The sequence below is a fragment of the Sminthopsis crassicaudata genome, chromosome 4, assembly GCF_048593235.1.
Source record: "Sminthopsis crassicaudata isolate SCR6 chromosome 4, ASM4859323v1, whole genome shotgun sequence".
Taxonomy (NCBI): Eukaryota; Metazoa; Chordata; class Mammalia; order Dasyuromorphia; family Dasyuridae; genus Sminthopsis; species Sminthopsis crassicaudata.
Window position 1 is genome coordinate 439673594 of NC_133620.1, and position 20063 is coordinate 439693656.

The 20063-nt window shown below is 40.9% G+C and overlaps 1 protein-coding gene across 5 annotated transcripts in view; it reads right to left on the bottom strand.

The window, feature by feature from the left end:
- The window catches only part of FMO5 (flavin containing dimethylaniline monoxygenase 5), a 65015-nt gene that overhangs the window by 23300 nt on the left and 21652 nt on the right, over nucleotides 1-20063 (bottom strand). For 3 of the 5 annotated variants that reach the window (XM_074263264.1, XM_074263262.1, XM_074263266.1), the window contains 2 exons: nucleotides 9216-9370; nucleotides 8740-8912 (listed from right to left, as the gene is read on the bottom strand). In XM_074263264.1, the coding sequence (XP_074119365.1) occupies nucleotides 8740-8874 (135 nt within the window). In that variant the 5' untranslated portion in view covers nucleotides 8875-8912; nucleotides 9216-9370. Of the gene's footprint in view, nucleotides 1-8739; nucleotides 8913-9215; nucleotides 9371-14871; nucleotides 15135-20063 lie in introns of all 5 variants that reach the window. The other 2 variants (XM_074263265.1, XM_074263263.1) reach the window with 1 other exon arrangement.

Consider the following 20063-nt stretch of genomic DNA (forward strand, 5'->3'; position numbering starts at 1 on the left):
TCAAATAGCCTCCACAAGTATTTTTACTTCTAGTCAAATAGAGGATGCAATAAGTTCAAAGCAAATGCATTTAATAAAACAACACATTAAGAAAAGTAGTGCTATCCATAAACCTAGCATATACTGTCCCACAAATTCACACACTATCAAGAGAAAGACTGACATCACTGTTGGAATGGAGAAGTCTTGAGGGTAGGAATCATGATTTTGCTTTGTATGTGCTCAGCACAGCGTCTGGAACAATCTTAATAAATGCTTGATTGTCACATGTAGGGAGCACATGTAAGGAGCATCCATGGAGCAGACATGTGTGGCCAGGATAATTAATGCCTTCAGCCCTGTAGAGATGTGATGATCATCTAGGGATTCCATCTCTGCAGGATGACACATTCTCCCTGCCTGCCATGTATTTGCTGCTGATTGCCTCTATCTCTTTACTGAACATTAGTTGGATTCTAATCTCTTCTACTTTGGAGGAATGGGAGCTATTTCTCTTATCTTGCCAATCAAAGGCTAGTTTGAGCCATTTGAAAAAAGCAAGGACCTCACTAACACTAACATCATCCAAGGGCAAAGTGGCCCTTTTTCTATGGACAAGAAAGCTAGTCAACTCCCAAAATCTCAGTCCCTGGGGCTTTGCTATTTTAAAATGGAGAACAACCAATCCCTTTTAGCAATGTGAATATTCATGTATCTGAATCATGTATTCCCTATTATTCACGTATCATGTATTCTGAATATTCGTTCAGAAGACAATAGAAAAGCATATGGTAGATATGAGAGAGCTATAACAAACAGGGACCCATGAGGTAGAGTTAGAGTAAAAGATGATATCCAGGAAATATATAATCATAAAGGAAGATAGGATGGTCATGTATTGACAGAAAAGGACAGCCAATGGTTAGTTACTACTGCAGTGTCAAAAGAAAGGGAGGAAAGCCTTCAGTTCACTGGTTAGGAAGTATAGGGACAAGAATCCCACAGAATAAATAGGCATGGATGAGTTAGAAGGATTAGATTTGTTCTGTTTGATTCTAGAGGACAGAATTAGGGGATAAAAATTGGAAAAAAGCCCAATTTAGGCTTGATGTCAAAAAAAATGTTTTTTGAAAAATTAGACTTCTTCAAAAGGACTACTTTGGCTTAGGAGGCAGTAGGCTAATTTTCCTTAGAGGTCTTCCAGAAAATCAGAAGTTCTTAATTTTTCTGGACCCCTTTGTGGGAAAACTGGGACACTGATGCATTGTTGGTGGAGTTGTGAAAGAATCCAACCATTCTAGAGAGCAACCTGGAATTATGCCCAAAAAGTTATCAAAATGTGCATACCCTTTGACCCAGCAGTGCAACTACTGGGCTTATATCCCAAAGAAATACTAAAGAAGGGAAAGGGACCTGTATGTGCCAAAGTGTTTGTGGCAGCCCTTTTTGTAGTGGCCAGAAACTGGAAGATGAATGGATGTCCATCAATTGGAGAATGGTTGGGTAAATTATGGTATATGAATGTTATGGAATATTATTGTTCTGTAAGAAATGACCAGCAGGAGGAATACAGAGAGGCCTGGAGAGACTTACATCAACTGATGCTGAGTGAAATGAATAGAACCAGAAGATCGCTGTACATTTCAACAATGATACTGTATGAGGATGTATTCTGATGGAAGTGGATATCTTCAACATAGAGAAGAGCTAATCCAATTCCAATTGATCAATGATGGACAGAAGCAGCTACACCCAGAAAAGGAACACTGGGAAATGAGTGTAAAATGTGAGCATTGTTTTTTGTTTTTCTTCCCAGATTATTTTTACCTTCCGAATACAATTCTTCCTTCACAAAAACAACAACAACAAAATTCGGTTCTGCACATATATATTGTACCCAGGATATACTATAAGATATTTAATATGTATGGGAATGCCTGCCATCCAGGGGAGGGGGTGGAGGGAAGGAGGGGAAAAATTCGGAACAGAAGGGAGTACAAGAGATAATGTTGTAAAAAAAAAAAATTACCTATGAATATGTACAGTCAAAGAAAATGTTATAATTATAAAAATTAATAAAAAAAATTAAAATTTTTTTTCTGGACCCCTTTGCAGAATAAAGTTTTTAAATGTATATGATATAGTACATGGAATTACAAGGGAAACCAATTTATTAAAAATGCAGTTATCAAAATTTTTTTTAAAAAAGCAGATATCAAACTATTAAAAAAGTTTATAGATCTCAAGTTAAGAATCCTTAAAGGAGAGACAGAATCGCAACTTATCAGTCACGGTAGAGTGCAGATTCCAGTCATGTATGAGTTGGACTAGAAGGCCATTGTTATCCTTCTCCAAATCAAAATATTTGACCAACTTTTCTGGCAAGGTCCATTTCCTTGTTAGCACAGGAAATGCTTATCATTTCTACTTGGAGATTCTGGGTGTCTAAAATCCATTTTAAGGAGTATTATAAAAGAATCCTCTTCAGGACTGGGGCAGAAAATGAGCTTCCAAAAGCCTTCTGTCTCTGTATTGGTAAGCAAATCCAAGCAAGAAGACAGTCAAACATTAAAGCAAGGTCAACAGCCTGAACTCTCAAAGGTTGCCTTTATTATATAAAGTGGAGCCATCAATTTGAGCCAGGCTATAAATTAGGAGGATCTGTCACAGACTTCTTGGGCTTTGAGTCATCCTACATCTGTCCAGTCACGTCCTTTCACACTTCCTTTGGGACCACCATCAGACTCAAGAGGACTGATGCAATATGGATGAGACAGCTACTCTCTTGTAAATTGATACAAAATTCCACCTAGGACCCACTACAAGCCCAAGTCATTTCAAATATCCTGTTCACTCCTAAATAGTGTTTAACACTGCACTGCTGGAAGAGAAATTGAGGCTGAGGACTTTGCACAGCCCACTTTCACTTAAATCCAACTCATTTGCGTGTCACATTGCTATAAACTGAGATCTTCTGGGGGGAATGACGTAAATTGTGTCTCTTTAACCTTTGAGGTGAACTCTGAAACTGTTCCCCTTCTGGGGGAAGTTCTGGAGTCTCAAACTCTCCTCTGAAAGAGCCCAGTTAGGTGGTCTCACTCAGTTGGAGATCTTGGCCAAGGATGTGGTCCCTCCCTCTACTGAGTTGAAGATTAGTCTGGGACCACTCCCAGTAGCTCAAGATCCCAAGATAAGTAATCTCTCTTCAATGGAAATCTAGGCCTGGGCCACTGTCAACATTAAGTGACTCAAACTCCTGGTTAAGTAATCTCATTTAATCTTGAATTGAATTGAAGCCCCAAACCTCAGAGGGCTAACAAACAACTCTGAAACCTGAATGGTCACAAAATTTGTAAACAGGATTATGCTTTGTCAAGGAAGCTGTTTTCTTAGCAAGCTGTCCTGCCAAGATTCTGCCCACTAAAAAGTCTGTCTTCCTTGCAAGCTGGCTTCTCAGCGCCAATAAATCCCTTTTTGCATAGGACCTGTGGCTCTGACCAGAGGCGATTTCCCACCCCATTTCTTGTACCTCATCATTTCCCTGACTGGGAATCTCTGAGAATCTGGACGAGGTAAAGCCTTTTCTTGTTGTCTATTCTATAGCTAGGATGATCCAACTTCCCAGGAAAACTTGGATTGTTGGAGCTCAGGCAGAATTCTATCTCAGGGACTCCTGAAATGAATTCCTGCTTTCTCTGACAAAAGTCCCCTTAATCAGGAAGCATTTTGTCATCTCTCTATCTCTAGAGACGTCTAGAGAAGGACGAGACGCTAAAGAATCGAGGAAATCTAAGGCTTGTGGCAAAATGGGACAGAACACCTCTAAGGATCCTTCCTTAGGCAGAGACAAATTTGGCTTGAAACGTCTCAAAACTAAAAAGCTTAAATTAAACCAGCACTGCAGAATGCTGCTAAAATGTGCTGGAAGGAAATGTTCCCTCTTTCCTGCTCCTCTAGGGACTTGGGAGCTCTCCTCTGCACCCCTATGCAATCCCTCTCAGGAGGTCCCTGGATCCCTTCCAGAACAGGTCCTTATGTCTGGCAATATCTCTCTGACTCTATCCCCCTTACCTGAAGCAGATCCTGAGACCCCCAGCCTTGTTTCTCCTCCTCAGGACACTGATTCTAACCTCTGCCCCTGGGAGAAGAAGCAGACTCTCAGGGAGAGACACTGGGAGCAGAGGTGCCTCTTTCAATGTCAAACCTCTCCCAGACTGAGGAGAAACCTGGCCTTTACTCTGAGGATCCCATCTGGCTTTTCGAGGGGTCCAAGGCCAAGGCCCTCCTCGATCTGTCCTGGGGAGATGTTAATATTGAACAATCTGGCCCAGATACATGGAGGAAGCTGCAGAAGTCAGCTTTGGGCCCTAAAATTTCTCCCTTAAAAATAGCAGTTGGAGTCTTTAATGTAAGGATCAGCTGCAGCTGAGGAGAGAGGCCACAGAATTAAAGCAAGATTTGGAGAAAAGCCCCTACTCTTGGCTGCTGACATTTCCGGAAACCACAGAGGTTTCGTGTTCTAGGTGTCATGGAAGCTGTCTGAGGAGACCCCCAGTCCTTGTCCTGATCTGCAGTCTCAAAAGAAAGGGCCACGCCCTGGGCAATCCCAGACCAGTCACTTCTCAAAGAAGCTGGACTGGGTCTCTCTGGGATGGCCCTCCTGCCTCAGAGCGGTGACTGCCATGGCCCTTTTAATTGAAGAGGCCCCAAACTAACCTTGGGACGGCCATTAGAGGTTCTATCTCCCCTCTGGGTTTAGAGCATTTTAGAAGCCAAAGGGCACCAGTGGCTTGTGGTGGGAAGCTCTCCAGGTGTCGGGCTCTCCTCCCCACCTGACTCTCCAGGTGTGTCACACTCCTAATCCTGCCACCTGCTCCCTGACAGCACTCAGCCGGAGACATCACGCATAACTGTCTACTCCGGCAGCCTGACATTCCCCTTCACAACCCAGATGGGGAGTGGTTTGCAGACTGATCAGGCTTTCTTGAAAATGGGGAAAGAAAGGCGAGTTATTCTGTGGTGACCCTCAGTGGCACCCTGGAAGCTAAGCCACTGCCCCTGAGACTTCTGTCCAGAAGATTGAACTCACTGCCCTGACCAGAGCTTTGGAGCTGGGAAAGGGAATGAGAGTGACCATCTACACTGACTCCAAATGTGCTTTTAATGTTTTGCATGCTCACGGGGCTATATGGAAAGAAAGGGGTCTTTTGACAGCAAAAAATTCTCCCATTAAACACACAGGAGAAATTCTACAGCTACTGCAAGCTGTCCACGAACCCAGGGAGGTTCCAGTCATGTTTGGTAAAGGACACCAGAAGGGAGATTCACTTTAGGCCAAGGGAAATAGAGTTGCAGATTCAGCTGCTAAAGCTGCTGCCCGTTTACCCCTGACCATGGCACCTTTAATTCCCCAGCTCCCTGATTCTTATACCCCTTCCTGTAGAAAAAACCTTTGCAGAAGAAACGGGTACATCCTTCCTCCTTCTGGCTGGTTTCAAACACCCTCAATCCCAGAGGAAAGTCAGTGGAAACTGATCTTTGGTCTTCATCAGGCTACACACCTGGGGAGAAATGCTCTCCAATCCCTTGTGAAACACATTCTCCCTGGCCACAAGCTGGGAGAAACAGCTCTGCCAGGCCTGCCCAATTTGTGCCCGAGTGAATCCTGAGGGAGCTGTTAGACCTCCCCCTCTCCTGAAGCCAGTTCAGAGAAGGGGCACATACCTTGGTGGAGACTGGCAAACAGACTTTACACATCTGCCCCCTTGTAGAAATTTCAAGTTGCTTCTGGTCTTTGTTGACATATTTACTAACTGGGTAGAAGCTTTTCCCTGCAGGACCGAGAAGACTCAGGAGGTATTGAAGTGCTTACTGAAAGAGATCATTCCTCACTTTGGCCTGCCCAGTGACAAGGGCCGGCCTTCACTGCTCAGGTATCCCAAACTGTGACCAAGACACTCAAAATCCCCTCCCACCTCCTCCTCCGAGTCCCATTGTCCCCGGGGAGAACATGAAGCTGAGCTCCTTCTGTACAGAAGGCCTTTTCTAGCCACTGCCATTCTTGTGGCTCCCGAGCAGAATCTCGTCACTCAGTTTGCCACAGCTGGGCGGTCCGGAAGCCCCTTTCTGAATGTGCAAATGAGCATCTCCCTAAACCTGCAGATGCATATACTCAGACTGTCCCCCTGTAAATTCAGACAGAATATACTTAAAATATTGGAAGCCTCAAGGTGCTGACCCTCTGGGTGTGAAGTGGAAAGGCCCATATCAGGTCATTCTGACCACCCCAGCTAAACTGGAAGGGTCCCCCAGCTGGACTCATAGTTCTAGGATTAAAAATGCTGCATCTGTGAGCCAGAGAGGACCTGATATCATGGCCCCTGCCAGCAGTTAACTCCTTCTCAGCCTTTCAGCTAGGGAGCTCCGTGGGCAATGGGGGCGGTCAGGATTGCTGGGCGGGCCATCAGCATCCTCAGGGCAGCCCACAGATGGGCATTTTTTTTGCAAAGGCCCCATTCCCAAACATCACCATCTCCACCCTGGATGACTCCCCACTTTTAATCTGCTCCTAAGATGTTTCCTCCAGGCTCCAAGCTACTACTCCTTCAGCCTGGAGATCCTGGAGCACACTACATCTCCTGGCCTGAGCTGCTGCAATCTCCAGATCTCGCACCTCCCCTCCTGGCTTGGACCCCCAGGGAACTTAGGGACAACTCTATACCCCTTGTCAGCTCAAAGCAATTACAGAAGATGAGAGCTTTATCCCCATTACCCCAAATATATTTGGGAGACTGCTTGAGGGGGGAATGATGTAAACTGAGATTGTTGGGGAGAAATTGTGTCTCCTTAACCTTTGGGGTGAACCTGAAACTGTTCCCCTTCTCACCCTTTAGGGAGCCTAGTTGGGTGGTCTCACAGTTGAAGATCTTGGCCAGGGATGTGGTCCCTCCCTCTATTGAGTTGAAGATTAGTCTGGGACCACTCCCAGTAGCTCAAACTCCCAAGATAAGTAATCTCTCTTCCATGGAAATCTAGGCCGGGGCTACTGTCAACCCTGACTCAAACTCCCAGTTAAGTAATCTCATTCAATTTTGAATTGAATTGAAGCCCCAAGCCTCAGATGGATAATAAAAGACAGCTCTGAACCCAGAATGGCCACAGAATTTCTAAACAGGATTATGGTTGGTAAGGAAGCTGTCTTCTTAGCAAGCTGTCCTGCCAGGACTCTGCCCACTAAGAAGTCTGCCTTCCTAGCAGGCTGGCTTCTCAGTGCCAATCAATCCCTTTTTGCCACACAGATTTCAGGTTTGGGAATTCTCTCACACAGGATCTGCGGCTCCGACCAGAGGGGATCTCCCACCTCAGTTCTCGCACCTCATCATTTGGTTCCCTGACCTCATCAACATCATCTCCCTAATGTCACGGTCCTCTTCAAGAACGAAGGGCAAACAATTGGCCAAGTTCTCTTTTACATAAGGGTTTGGGGGTGAGATGCCATTGAGTCAGAGGGCTGAGGCGGAAAACTATTGAGTTTAGCAATCCCTTATCTTCATTGTTGTTGTTCGGGCTGCCTCTGTGATCCCATGGACTTTGCCCTTGAAGTTTTCTTGGCAAAGATACTGGAGTGATTTGACATTTTTTTCTCCAGTGTATCCCCAGGAACTGAGAGAAATACAAGTTAAGTGACTCGCTCAGGGACACATGGCTAGTAAATGTCCAAAGGCTGGACTTGAACTCCTCCCTGACTCCAGGCCTGGTGCTCTGTCCACTGCACCACCCAGCTACTTTACTGGTGAACTGGCTACAGCCAGAACTACAATGTCATTTTATACCTAGGCATGGGGACTTGGTCTGTGGATAGAAAGTCAAGAGAGAAGAATGCAAAGGGAGGTAGGGTAAGGAAAGTCATCCTATAAAAGTGGAAGGGAACTACCAAGAGGGGGAAGGTCCAATGGAAAAGAAAACAGAGAGGTCTCAATGTGGTCTGTTTCTCTTTGGGGCCAAAATAATAATAAATAAATAATGTAATTAATAAAATAATGAAAATAATAAAAATAAATAAATAAAATAAACCCGTGGTCTGTTTCTCTTGGGCAGATTATCAGGACCAAAAATCACCACTGACTTTTTTTCCTGAGGTGGGAAATTTTGCAGAGGCCATGGGCTTGCCATAATTTTAAGCTTTCATAACACTATATCAGCTTAGAACTCCTTTCAGTCTGAAGCCTCAAGCTATTAATTGTTTCACGTGGGAAAACTGAGGTAGAAGCCTTGGAGACACGGGATAGCTTCTCTAGTAGCCTAATCACTACCATTGTCTCCTCTGCTGTGGGGAGGAGAACGGACCCTGCTTAGTGTTCTTGTACTTGTCAAAAAGGAGTTGAGATGCTTCCAAGGGCTCTTCCCTGCCAATCCTTCTGGGAATTAGGTACAATCACTACCGTGTTCTCTCTACACTAGGAGGAAATGTTAACCTTTTTGTGCTGAGTTCCTGTACCTGTCAAAGGGAGTAGAAATGTTTCTGAGGAACTTCTCTGAAGGGATCTTCCCTGAAATCCATCTGAGGATTAGGTGATTTGCTAAAGGGATCTTCCCTGAAATCCATCTGAGTTAAAGGCTGAGATTTAGGTGATTTGCTTTGGACAGGTGATTCTTGAAGGGCTTAGCAAGTGGCAGTAGTAGCACCCACCACTGCATTACCACAGTCACAGGGCCAGGATTAAGGGAGCTTTTCAAGAATTAAGGAAATGGACAGGTTACCTGAAACCTCCAGAGCCCTCCAATGTCACTGGTCCTCTCAAAGCACACGGGTTCCAGACCTTCTTCCAGGCAACATTTGATGGAGCTGAGCCCACTCACACCGGCTCCAATCACGGCGATTCTCATCTTGGTCATTTTCTTTGGCGAGATCCTCTGTGGGAAGGGAATTCCACCTGCCCGAGAGAATGGGAGAGGAGGGATCCCTGAGCCAGGGAATCTTGGAGTTGTAAGGGGACTCCCTCAGCGGACTGACAACGCTGTGGAGTGGGAAGAAGTCTATCCAGTTCACTCCCTGGCTAGCCAGAGCCCAAATTCTGTCCGTGCCAGCTGTCACAGCCACCCAGCCAGAGTGCACTCAGGAAGGCTACGGCCTGGACTTTATCCCCTCTCAGGTCCCCAGGAGGGCAACAAATCTGAGAGGTCCCTTCTGTGGCAGCTGAGGGAAGCTGGTGGACCCAGACAGCCCCTGGACTCACCTCCTTTCCAGTCCTGTCCTCTCCTGATCTTCTGGCACTCACTGGTGGTGACAGAGCAGGAGAATGCCAGAAAAAGCCTGGGGAGGAGCTGCTCTGCTCCACCTCCCTATTGAAGACTCCCACTTCTTCAGTCCAGGCTGGGGATTGAATGATTGCTGCCAGAGGAGGGAAAAAAAACAAAACAAAACAAAACAAAAAACCCAGCAGTGAAAAAGAGTTTGGGGTTTGATTTCAGACTGAACCTAGAATTGCCTGGAGATAAGGAACATCTGGTGAGGACCCTGCATCTGCATCTGCTCTGAGAGGCTGAGCCTGGAGAATGTCCTGAGAATTTGGTGACTTCCCTAGGGTCATTCATACATGTATGTATGTGTATGTGTAAAGGCAGATTTTTAACCTGAGTCTCCCCGACTCCGAGGCCGGCTCTCCACCGACAATTGGGTGAGGGCTAAGAGGCGGGAGGGCTCTCAAGCCGAGGGAGCACCGAAGGAAGGACAAAGAATCAGAGTGGACACGGGTACAAAGGTGCTCGGTGCACAGTGTGAGGAAAAGCTCAAAAGGGAGGCAGGTGGAAAGTGTCATTGAATTCATTCCATAAGCAGATACCAGAGGGCATTGAACTGATCAGATCTGCTTGGAATGGAAATGAGCCTGGCAAAGGGTATGAGGGACTAGATCAGGAAGCCTAGTGACGATGAAGGCTGATAGGATGGCGGCAGAGGGTACCACCCAACCTGGTGCCTCGAACTTTGTCAATAAGCATCCAGAAGGGTCCTCTCCAAATCTTAAGTAAAAGTCTGGGGGATGGAAAATCCATGAGATTATCAATATGGAGCTGGACCCCCTTATTATACAAAGGAGGCCCAAGAGTGTGAGGGAATTTTGTAATGTCACACTGACAGTTAACAGCGGAGCTGTAATTTGAACCTAGGACCTTTGTCCCTTCCTTCCTTGGCTTTCCCTTTCTGTATCCTTTGCTTTCTCTGACTCCTGTTCTTTCCTCTTTCCTTTGAGCCCTCAATATCCCTGTTGTATCTCCTCCTTCTTTTATGCATCTTCCCTCAAGAAAAAGAAAAATTAAATTGTTTTGCACACATTACTGTGGCAAGTTTGACAGCGGCTCGAGGAGTATTTGCATTTTACCCCCCTTTTTTTTTTCTAATTATGGGAAGAAAAGCTTAGCTTCTGTTTAAGGGGATTTCAGGTATTAGTGGGTAAGGAGGGAAGTAGCAAGGGAGTCTTCTTAGGGCCTTTGAAATCATACTATTTAGGCAATAGCTAGTTAGGGAAATCACTTAAGCCTCTCAGCTGTTTCCTCATCTGTAAAATTAATGGATGGGATTAGATCAGTGTTTCTCAAACTGTAAAAGTGGTGATGGTGCTTGAATACCAAAATCAGCTTTGTTGTTTGAGTTGGCAGTGCCTAATGTCGGTGTCCTCCAATCAACACCTAGATTGGAGATGGATAGAAATGATAGATTTCCATTATATGATATGTAAGATTGAAAAGTTAGCCGCTTCTTGGTCTAGAATCAACATATGAATTTATGGAAAGTAGGCTGACAGCCACTCCTAGAGTACATATAATATAGTCTACATTAGGGGTTCTCAAACTACGGCCCACGGGCCAGAGGTGGCCGCCGGGTTATGGCAAAAGGGCTGAGGGTGGAGACAGAGGGTGAGCTTTTGTTTTTACCATAGTCCGGCCTCCCACAGTCTGAGGGACAGGGAACTGGCCCCTATTTAAAAGTTTGAGGACCGCTGATAATATTCTCCTGCGGAAATCTGGAGTTCCTTTCTGACAAACAATTATGGAATCCCAGAATTTAAGAACTGGAAGAAATTACATCAGTCAGTCATGTAGCCCAGGCAAAAAACATTCCCCACAATATACTCAACAAAAAGTCATTCAATATTTGCTTAGAGATTTTTAATAAGGAATATTTCAATACCTTCCCCATTCCAGTTACAGATAGACACACACGTCTAAATTTGCCTTCTTGAGAATGCTAGCCATGACTGCTGGGTCTTCTCTTCTTCAAGATAAATATCTATAGTTTTTTCAATTGGTCTTTACCTGGTGTGGCTGCTTGTTAAATACTTTGGGTCCTTGTGTAATAATGTTAGATCCATAGATTCATCTATGTATGTTTGTATTTTATATACAGAGCTTTAAAGAATTGCAAAAACATTTAAATACATTAAATACAAATGAAGAAATTCTTAATTTTATGACATGAATACTATCAATATTTGTAGGCTCAGATCTTTGCCAAGGTCAAAGTGATCTGGGGCATCTCAGAGAGGCCATCCCAAACTAGTCTAGCGCTCTGCCTCTTTTAGGCTATGGGGCCTTTCCTATTGAGAGGCAGTTTGGTATTTTGGATATTCAGAGATGCTAAATCTTGTTTCTGCCTCTCACAATGTTTCTCCACTCAAATAGCTACCATCTGAGTTCAGATCTTCAATGCTTCTCAACTAGACGATTGTAATAGTTTTTCATTGGTCTCTCAGCTTCAAGGTTCTCCCCACTTCAGTAACTGCCAAAGTGATTTTCTAAAGAAAAGGTTTGAAAATGTCACCTTCAACTCAACAAAAGCCAGGAGCTTTCAACTGCTTCTAAGTTCAAGTTTATAAACTTTATATGTGTGTGTGTGTGTGTGTGTGTGTGTGTGTATACCATTTACTATTATATTATTTTATATATAAGTATATATTTATATACATAAACTTTACAAACTTTAAAATGCTTCACACCCTGGCCCTTTACCACTTTTCTTGTTATTTTTATATGTGACTCCTCTGTATACCTCTGTAATCCAGCCACATGGATTTACTGCTCCTTACATACAATCCTCCCAAATGCTCTCCCTTCTTACCCCTGGTTTTTAGAATCTCTGACTTCCTCCAAGTCAGCTCAGAAGACATTTTTTTGGTAGACCTTTCCTAGTTTACTCAGGTGCTAAGCCCTCTCCTCTAAGTTACTTACCTCATATGAATCTTGTACATACCTGTACTGGGACATGATGTCCCCATTAAACTAGTAAACTCCTTGAGGGTAGGGCAGGGAGAACCTTTTCCCCCCCTTTTTCTTTGTAGCCCTAGTGTTTTTGCTGTTCAGTAGTGTCTAACTCCAAGTGACCCCATGGACTTTGTCCACAGGATTTTTCTTGGTAAAGGTACGGGAGTGGCTTGCTGTGCTCTTCTCCAGTGTGTCCCAATTTATAGATGAGGAACTGAGGCAAATAGGAGTTAAAGGACTTGCCCAAATCACACAGTGTCTTTCTGAGTGATCAGTTGAGCAACAACCCTGGAGCTAGGAAGCTCTGTCTTTCCAGGAACAAAACATTCAGTGTCTCCAGGACTTAAAAATTATAGATGAAATCAGTGGAGGAATTTCCATTCAAGTTTCTCACAAATTAAAAGAAATTAAAAAACAAACCATAACTCATCTCTCCCCCAAGACACCCCGAATTTTCTTCAATGACCTGTGACTTCATCGATAGAGGGACTTAGTTCACCCATACAGAAAGCAACATTTCCATAATGTGACTGATGGTCTTTGAGAATCATTGTTGCCCCCCAAATTCAGCATGCCTCCCCATTGTTCTGGCTGTTGATAATCTTCTGAGGCTCAGCTGATATGGTTCTGGGATGACATAGTCAGGGACAGGGCCCTGCTGGAAAATTTTCCATCTTGGAAAACATAATATGCTTAACCAGAATAGCATTTGGAAACCAGAGCCACTTTTATTAGAACCGTATGAATTTGGGTATTCATTGTTTTGGACCAATGTCCATTATGGATAATTATAATAGTTGGGAGAGGAAAGAAACATGTTCTAGTACCAAAAGCCCAATATGGAAAAAATATTGCTTTCTTCAATTTTTTTTAGTGGTTGTGATGTACATTTTGGTAAATTACCAATTTTTTTTAAAAAGACAGTTCTATATTTTGACAACATTACAAGAAACATTACAAATAAAACTCTTGATTCTTTAAAAAGTTAGTGTGCTGAACTGAAGAGCCTGTCAAAATGTTGGCTTACATAAGTTCCTCTTAATTGTGTAAGCCAAAAGTTTCCTCAGTACTTCTAAGATGAGCTATTGTGTTTGCTGTTGTTTCCAACTACTAATATCCTTATTGATCAGAAATAATAACATTCTTCTTCTCAAGTAAAACTATTGCTACATTAGGTACAAATTTAATTTGTCTGGATATTTGAAAAATTCCATTTATTGTTATTTGGTAAGACGAATAGTATGCATTTTGAATGATTATTTTTTTTTTTTTTTAAGATTTGATTGTAGCTCTTTTTCCAAAGTCTTGCTGATGAAGCAAAGTAAAAGGTAAGACTCCTGGAGGGAATTTGGAAACCTCTGGACTGGATGATTCTCCAGATTCCTTCCAATTTGAACATTCTGGGATTGACCAGGTTTGACCTCAGACTTCAAGGCTATCTATCTGAAATCTGACTGGCTTTCTTAGTCTTCACTTTTCCATCCTTTTCTTCTGCATCTCTTCCTCCTTTTCTCTTACCCTTTTCTTTCCTTTGCTTGTTATGTCTTTGGTCTGCCAGTGGCACCCAGAAGCACTGCTGAACCCCTCCGGAAGCCCTGCGGGTTAAGGCTTACACTTAGCCTGCTCTGAAGTCTCTTGCTACCGTTCTGGATTTAGTTTACCAACTAAGGAAGTTTACCAACTAAGAAATGCCCTTTGGCTCTAAATAATCCTTACCCCAGCACTACCTGATTATCTCCCTGGAGAAATAGCATTCACTCAAAGGTTATATTATTCAGTTACCTATAAAAAAGATATGTGCTCTGTAAAGAACTCCAATTTCCATCAATTCAACAATCCAGCAATCATTTATGAAGAACTAATTTTATGCAAGGCATTGTGGTAGGGATACCAAGGGAAAAAAAAACCATCTCCTGCCTTCTGAGAGCTTATATTCTGTGTTGTATCTGAAAGGATATAACATGTTAAAAAACAAGCACATTCAAGGTGATTTAAGAAGCTCTAATTATTAGGGATATCAGGAAGAGCTTCCAAAAAGAGCCATAGAGCAAATGAAAGAAGCCACCAATTTTAAGCAGTGGAAGTAAATTTAGGAAGCGCCTCTTTTCATACATGGGGAAGAATTTATGCAAAGGCTCCAGAGAAAGGAGATGTAAAGTCGAGTTTGGGGAAGAATAAGCAAGAAATATTGATGCAAACAGACACGGTGTCAAAGGGAGTACTGTGAAATAGGCCTGGAAAGGGAAATATAATGTGAGCTCCTCAAGAAGAAAGACTGTTTTAGTGCTTAATGATGATGATGATTAATATTTATATAACATTTATTATGAGCCAGGCACTATGCTTAAATACTTTATAGTAATTACCTCATTTGATCTTTTGATTTGTTTTTTTTATCATTTGATCTTATCTCCCAGCTCTGGGAGATAAATGCTATCATCCCCACTTTTACAGAGGTTAAATGACCTGCCCAGGTCACACAGCTAGTAAGGATCCAAGGCTGTATTTAAACTTATCCACTACAATATTTTTGAATATAGTAAGTACTTAATATTAAAAAAATAACATTTCCCCCCATTCATTCATAGGATATAAAGCTGTGAGGGATTTTAAGAAATAAATTAATTCAAATACCTCTTTTTGTGGATGATGAAAATGACCCTGGGAGTGAGAAGTAGCAGAGGTAGGATTGGAACCCGGATCCTGTGATGCCCTAAACAGGACTTATCAGATGCTATTTTTTGGATGCCAATAAATAATGAGTGATGTTTATTGGGAACAGAGATGGGAGATGGGAATGAGGAGGTAAACATCCCTGGAGATGACATAGACTAACCACGAAATGTTCTGCCAGAAAGACCATCTGTGGCTGGGCACTCAGACTTAACAACAAAATCCTACAAAAAACAAAAAGAGAATTGCATATTTTTTTAATATTACCTCCCAGAGTGGGGGAATGTTTCAGCAGGGAAAATTCACTTGGCAATAAATCAGTACAAGAGTGACAGGCACCATTTCGTGTATTAGGAAAATACCAGAATTTAACTAATTCACAGTAAAATGTAAAAGGCTAATGATAAGACTTTAATATTGTTCCCAAATTTATTTTGTCTTTATTAGGGATATCAGTCTAAACTACAGGAATGATAGTAGCAGAATTTCAGGTAGTAGGGAGAAGTTGCATTTTGGGGGCAATTAGACCTTCCCAAATCCACATAGAATCCACTTCCTACATATCTACCTGCATGTAAGTATGTCTCTGACTGCATTTCTCACTTGCCCATACAATCTGACAGTCTACTTACTGTTCACTTACTTAATTATGCTTTCTTATAAATATGTTTTTAAACAACATATAAACAACTTTACAAATTTTGTTAAACACCATGAAAAACAGGGAAGTAATTGAGAATTTTCGAAAGACTGACTCCAGCCACAGATCTGGATTCAATTCTTAGCTCTACCACTGGAGGGCTCAGTTTCAGTCGCTTACTACTCATTTATTAGCTGCTGGGCAAGGATGTGTTTATAGTTAAGTTAGATTATGAAGGACAAACCATGAAATTACTAGAATTAATGGAAAATGCATTTTGTGTCACCTGGGAGAAACATATGGGGTTTTGGTTCTCCTAACCATTGTGCAGAAATAATATTATTCATGCTACCTATGTCATAGAATTCTTGAGTTGTGAGAATCAAATAAATCTCCAACATACAATCAATCTATCTTCCTTCCTTCCTTCCTTCCTTCCTTCCTTCCTTCCTTCCTTCCTTCCTTCCTTCCTTCCTTCCTTCCTTCCTTCCTTCCTTTCTTTTTTCTCTCTTTCTTTTTCTTTCCTTCCCTCCTTCCTTCCTTCCTTTCTTTCTCTTTCTTTCTTTGTCTTTCCCTCCCTCCCTCCTTCCTTCCTTCCTTTTTCTTTCTTTTTCTTTTCCCTTTTCTATTGAATCTTTTTCTTTTCTTTTTTATTAATTTTTATAATTATAACATTTTTTTGACAGTACATATGCATAGGTAATCTTTTTTTACATTATCCCTTGTACTCCCTTCTGTTCTGAATTTTTCCCCTCCTTCCCTCCACCCCCTCCCCTAGATGACAGGCATTCCCATACATATTAAATATCTTCATAATATATCCTAGGTACAGTATATATGTGCAGAACTGAATTTTGTTGTTGTTGTTGCAAAGGAAGGATTGTATTCGGAAGGTAAAAATAATCTGGGAAGAAAAACAAAAACAAAAAAAAAATGCTCATAGTTTACACTCATTTCCCCGTATTCCTTTTCTGGGTGTAGCTGATTCTGTCCATCATTGATCAATTGGAATTGGATTAGCTCTTCTCTCTGTTGAAGATATCCACTTCCATCAGAATACATCCTCATACAGTATTGTTGTTGAAGTGTACAGTGATCTCCTAGTTCTGCTCATTTCACTCAGCATCAGTTGATTTAAGTCTCTCCAAGCCTCTCTGTATTCATCCTGTTGGTCATTTCTTACAGAGCAATAATATTCCATAACCTTCATATATCACAATTTATCCAACCATTCTCCAATTGATGGACATCCATTCATCTTCCAGTTTCTAGCCACTACAAAAAGGGCTGCCACAAACATTTTGGCACATACAGGTCCCTTTCCCTTCTTTAGTATTTCTTTGGGATATAATCCCAGTAGCAGCAATGCTGGGTCAAAGGGTATGCACAGTTTGATAACTTTTTGGGCATAATTCCAAATTGCTCTCCAGAATGGCTGGATTCTTTCACAACTCCACCAACAATGTATTAGTGTCCCAGTTTTCCCACATCCCCTCCAACATTTGTCATTATTTGTTCCTGTTATCTTAGCCAATCTGACAGGTGTGTAGTGGTATCTCAGAGTGGTCTTAATTTGCATTTCTCTGATCAGTAGTGATTTGGAACACTCTTTCTTTTGTGTTTTGTTAAGTGTCTAAGATCACATTTGAACTCGGGTCCTCCTGAATTCAAGGCGGGGCTCTATCTACTGCGCCACTTAGCTGCCCCCAAAAATGGAGTTTTAATTGAGACTTAAAGGAAGTCAGGAAAGTTGATAGCTGGCGTTGAAGAGAGAACATTATAAGCATAAAAGACAGTCATGATCACTTCACTTATTCTCATATTTAATCTTATTATCCCAAACTGTACAGTAATCTGGGAATATGTTTATATATTTTCATATTACTTCAATTTAATATCTCATTAATCAGTTGGTTTGAACCTGTATTCTAATTCATTAAATGTTATTTATTCAATAAACAACAGAAACTTCCTTTCCCAATATTAGTTTCTTATTTCTATGGTAAATGCTTTAATTTCCTATGATTAAATGTCAAACACTCTTTCATATGAGTGGATATAGTTTCAATTAAATGTCAAATTACTGAATATATATCTTTTTAATTTGAAATAAATAATAAAACAAAAATAATTATTTATACTTTTTTAGCTGTGATAAAGAGCATACTTAGTTACATAAAATTCTCACTTTAACATTTAACTGATTTAAAAAGTTGTTTATTATGATTACAATTTTCAATACCAAATGAAATGGGACTTTCCATGATCATAGTAAACAGAAAAAGTCTGCATGAAACTGCAGATCTTTATTCTGTTCAGCTTGCTTCTCTTTTATTAGGTATAACAAATTCTGTAATTTTGCTTTCAAAGCGGTCCTGCTTTTCTGTCCCTTCTCTTCTTTATTTGTATATTTTTATGCTAATTACTAAAAATTTAACCCCTTCTTCATTAATCAGTTTGCTTGAATATTATTTATTGAATAAATTCAAGAATTATCCTTTTCAAAATGAGTTACCCATATCTTTCTAAAAACATTAATTCCTTTAATATCTTATGATTAAATAAATATTAGTTACTAAATATACAGCTTAATATCATGAAATCAATAAAAAACCCCAAATAGATATTTGTGGTGTGAGAAAGATCATATTCATACTTACTATAACAAGAAACTTTCTTTTTTAAAATAAGCTTTTATTATGAATTTAAACACCAAATGGAGCCCGGTGAGTGTAATGCATGGGAACACTCCATTACTTCTTGGACTCAGATTACTTCCTGGAGTCAGAAAGTCCTGAGTTCAAATTTAACTTCAGATATATACTAAGTCTGTGATCTTGGACAAGTTGCTTAATTTGTGTCAGCCTCAATTTCTTCACCCATAAAATGGGGATGCTAATAGTACCTACCTTACAGGGTTGCTGTAAGGATCAAATGAGATAATATTTATAGGCAATTAACAAAAAGCGTAGGTCCCCACCTTGATTACATTTCCCATTAGAGTTCATTTTTATTAGGTCATAATTTCCCTTGAGTCAGTATATTGGCAATCCTCTATAAGTTTTTCTTCCTTTATTCCCCTAGTTTTCATTTCTCTGATTTAAATTTAATTTCTTTTTTTTTTTAACCTAAATCTGTGAAAACTAAAATCTCATTCAACTCTCATAATCACAAGTTCTCTCTCAAGAAATTCCATTTTAGACCTTTTCATTTCTCCTATTTTCAGTCACCACAGACAAGTCTCTCCAGAACTGTACTTACAACTGCTCACTCTCAGATTCTTTATAGAATTCTTTTTATGTTTTTTATAAAGTAACAATCGAGACAATTCTTAAAAAAATAAAAGGTAGAACTTTCTGTCTTCCCTATTGATTCCTCAGAGATCAAAGTTAATGTACTCCTACTCCCCCTGACTTCACAGGGAGAAGGACCCTTTAGAAAGCCAGTTGTAGTTTCTACACGGCACGGTCTCTACAATATTCCATTTGGCTCTTTGTGCAAGAGCCTAAAAGAACAGTTCCTCTCATAGCCAGAGGTATATCAAATCCATAGTAATTGTAAATATAAATCATATAATTCAGATACATTGTTACTTCTAGTAAATATATATGTATATATAGTGTATGTATATACGCACACTTGTATGCATATCTCTGTACAGTATATATGTGTGTGTGTGTGTGTATGTATATATAAATTGTGTCACTTCCCTTCCTGAACTCCACATTTCAGCCAAACTAGCGTTCCTTTACCTCATAATTGATACTTTATCTCGTCTCTCCATGTGTTTGCATTAGTTAACCAGACCTGGAATGCATTTCTCCTTCTCCTCTGCCTTGTATAATTCTATGCTTCCTTCACACTTATTTTAAATGTCACTCTTTACATGGAAACTTTCTTAAATTCTGTGCCCCAACCCCCTTATCTTATATACACACATATATCATGTCTCCTCTGATAGAGTATCAGCTTCTGGAAGGTAAGAGCTGTTTCATTTAGATCTTTGAATCCAGAAAGTTTATCGCAGTACCTGTCACATAATAGATATTTAATAAATGTTCTCTAATTGATTAAAAGGTCTCAATTCGGGCAATGGTCATCTGACGGTGGAGAAACCACAGTTTTGTTTCAGAGACAGAGGGCTGGTGTGAATTGGAGAACGTTAACCCCAAGACTTCCCAGGGAGCTCCTAGGTACATTTTGCATTTTGTTTGCCCATGCAGCTATGTAGGAGAGCTACCTGAGTTCATGGGCAATATATGTGACCTTTGACTTTCCCAAGTATGGTCCAAACCAGATTAAAATATAATTGGGAAATATTTAACAAGATAAAGTGCAATTAAAACATAAATAAAATTGATTACATTTTAAAGCTAAGTCAATATGCAAATCCCAGAGATCCTTACATATAGTTTACTGTCCCTTTTTTCTACCTGAGTTTGAGAGCACTTTTAAATGAGCTTTGAGCTAGATGAATCTACCCAGCTACAATTCTATAGGAAACAGAGTTGTG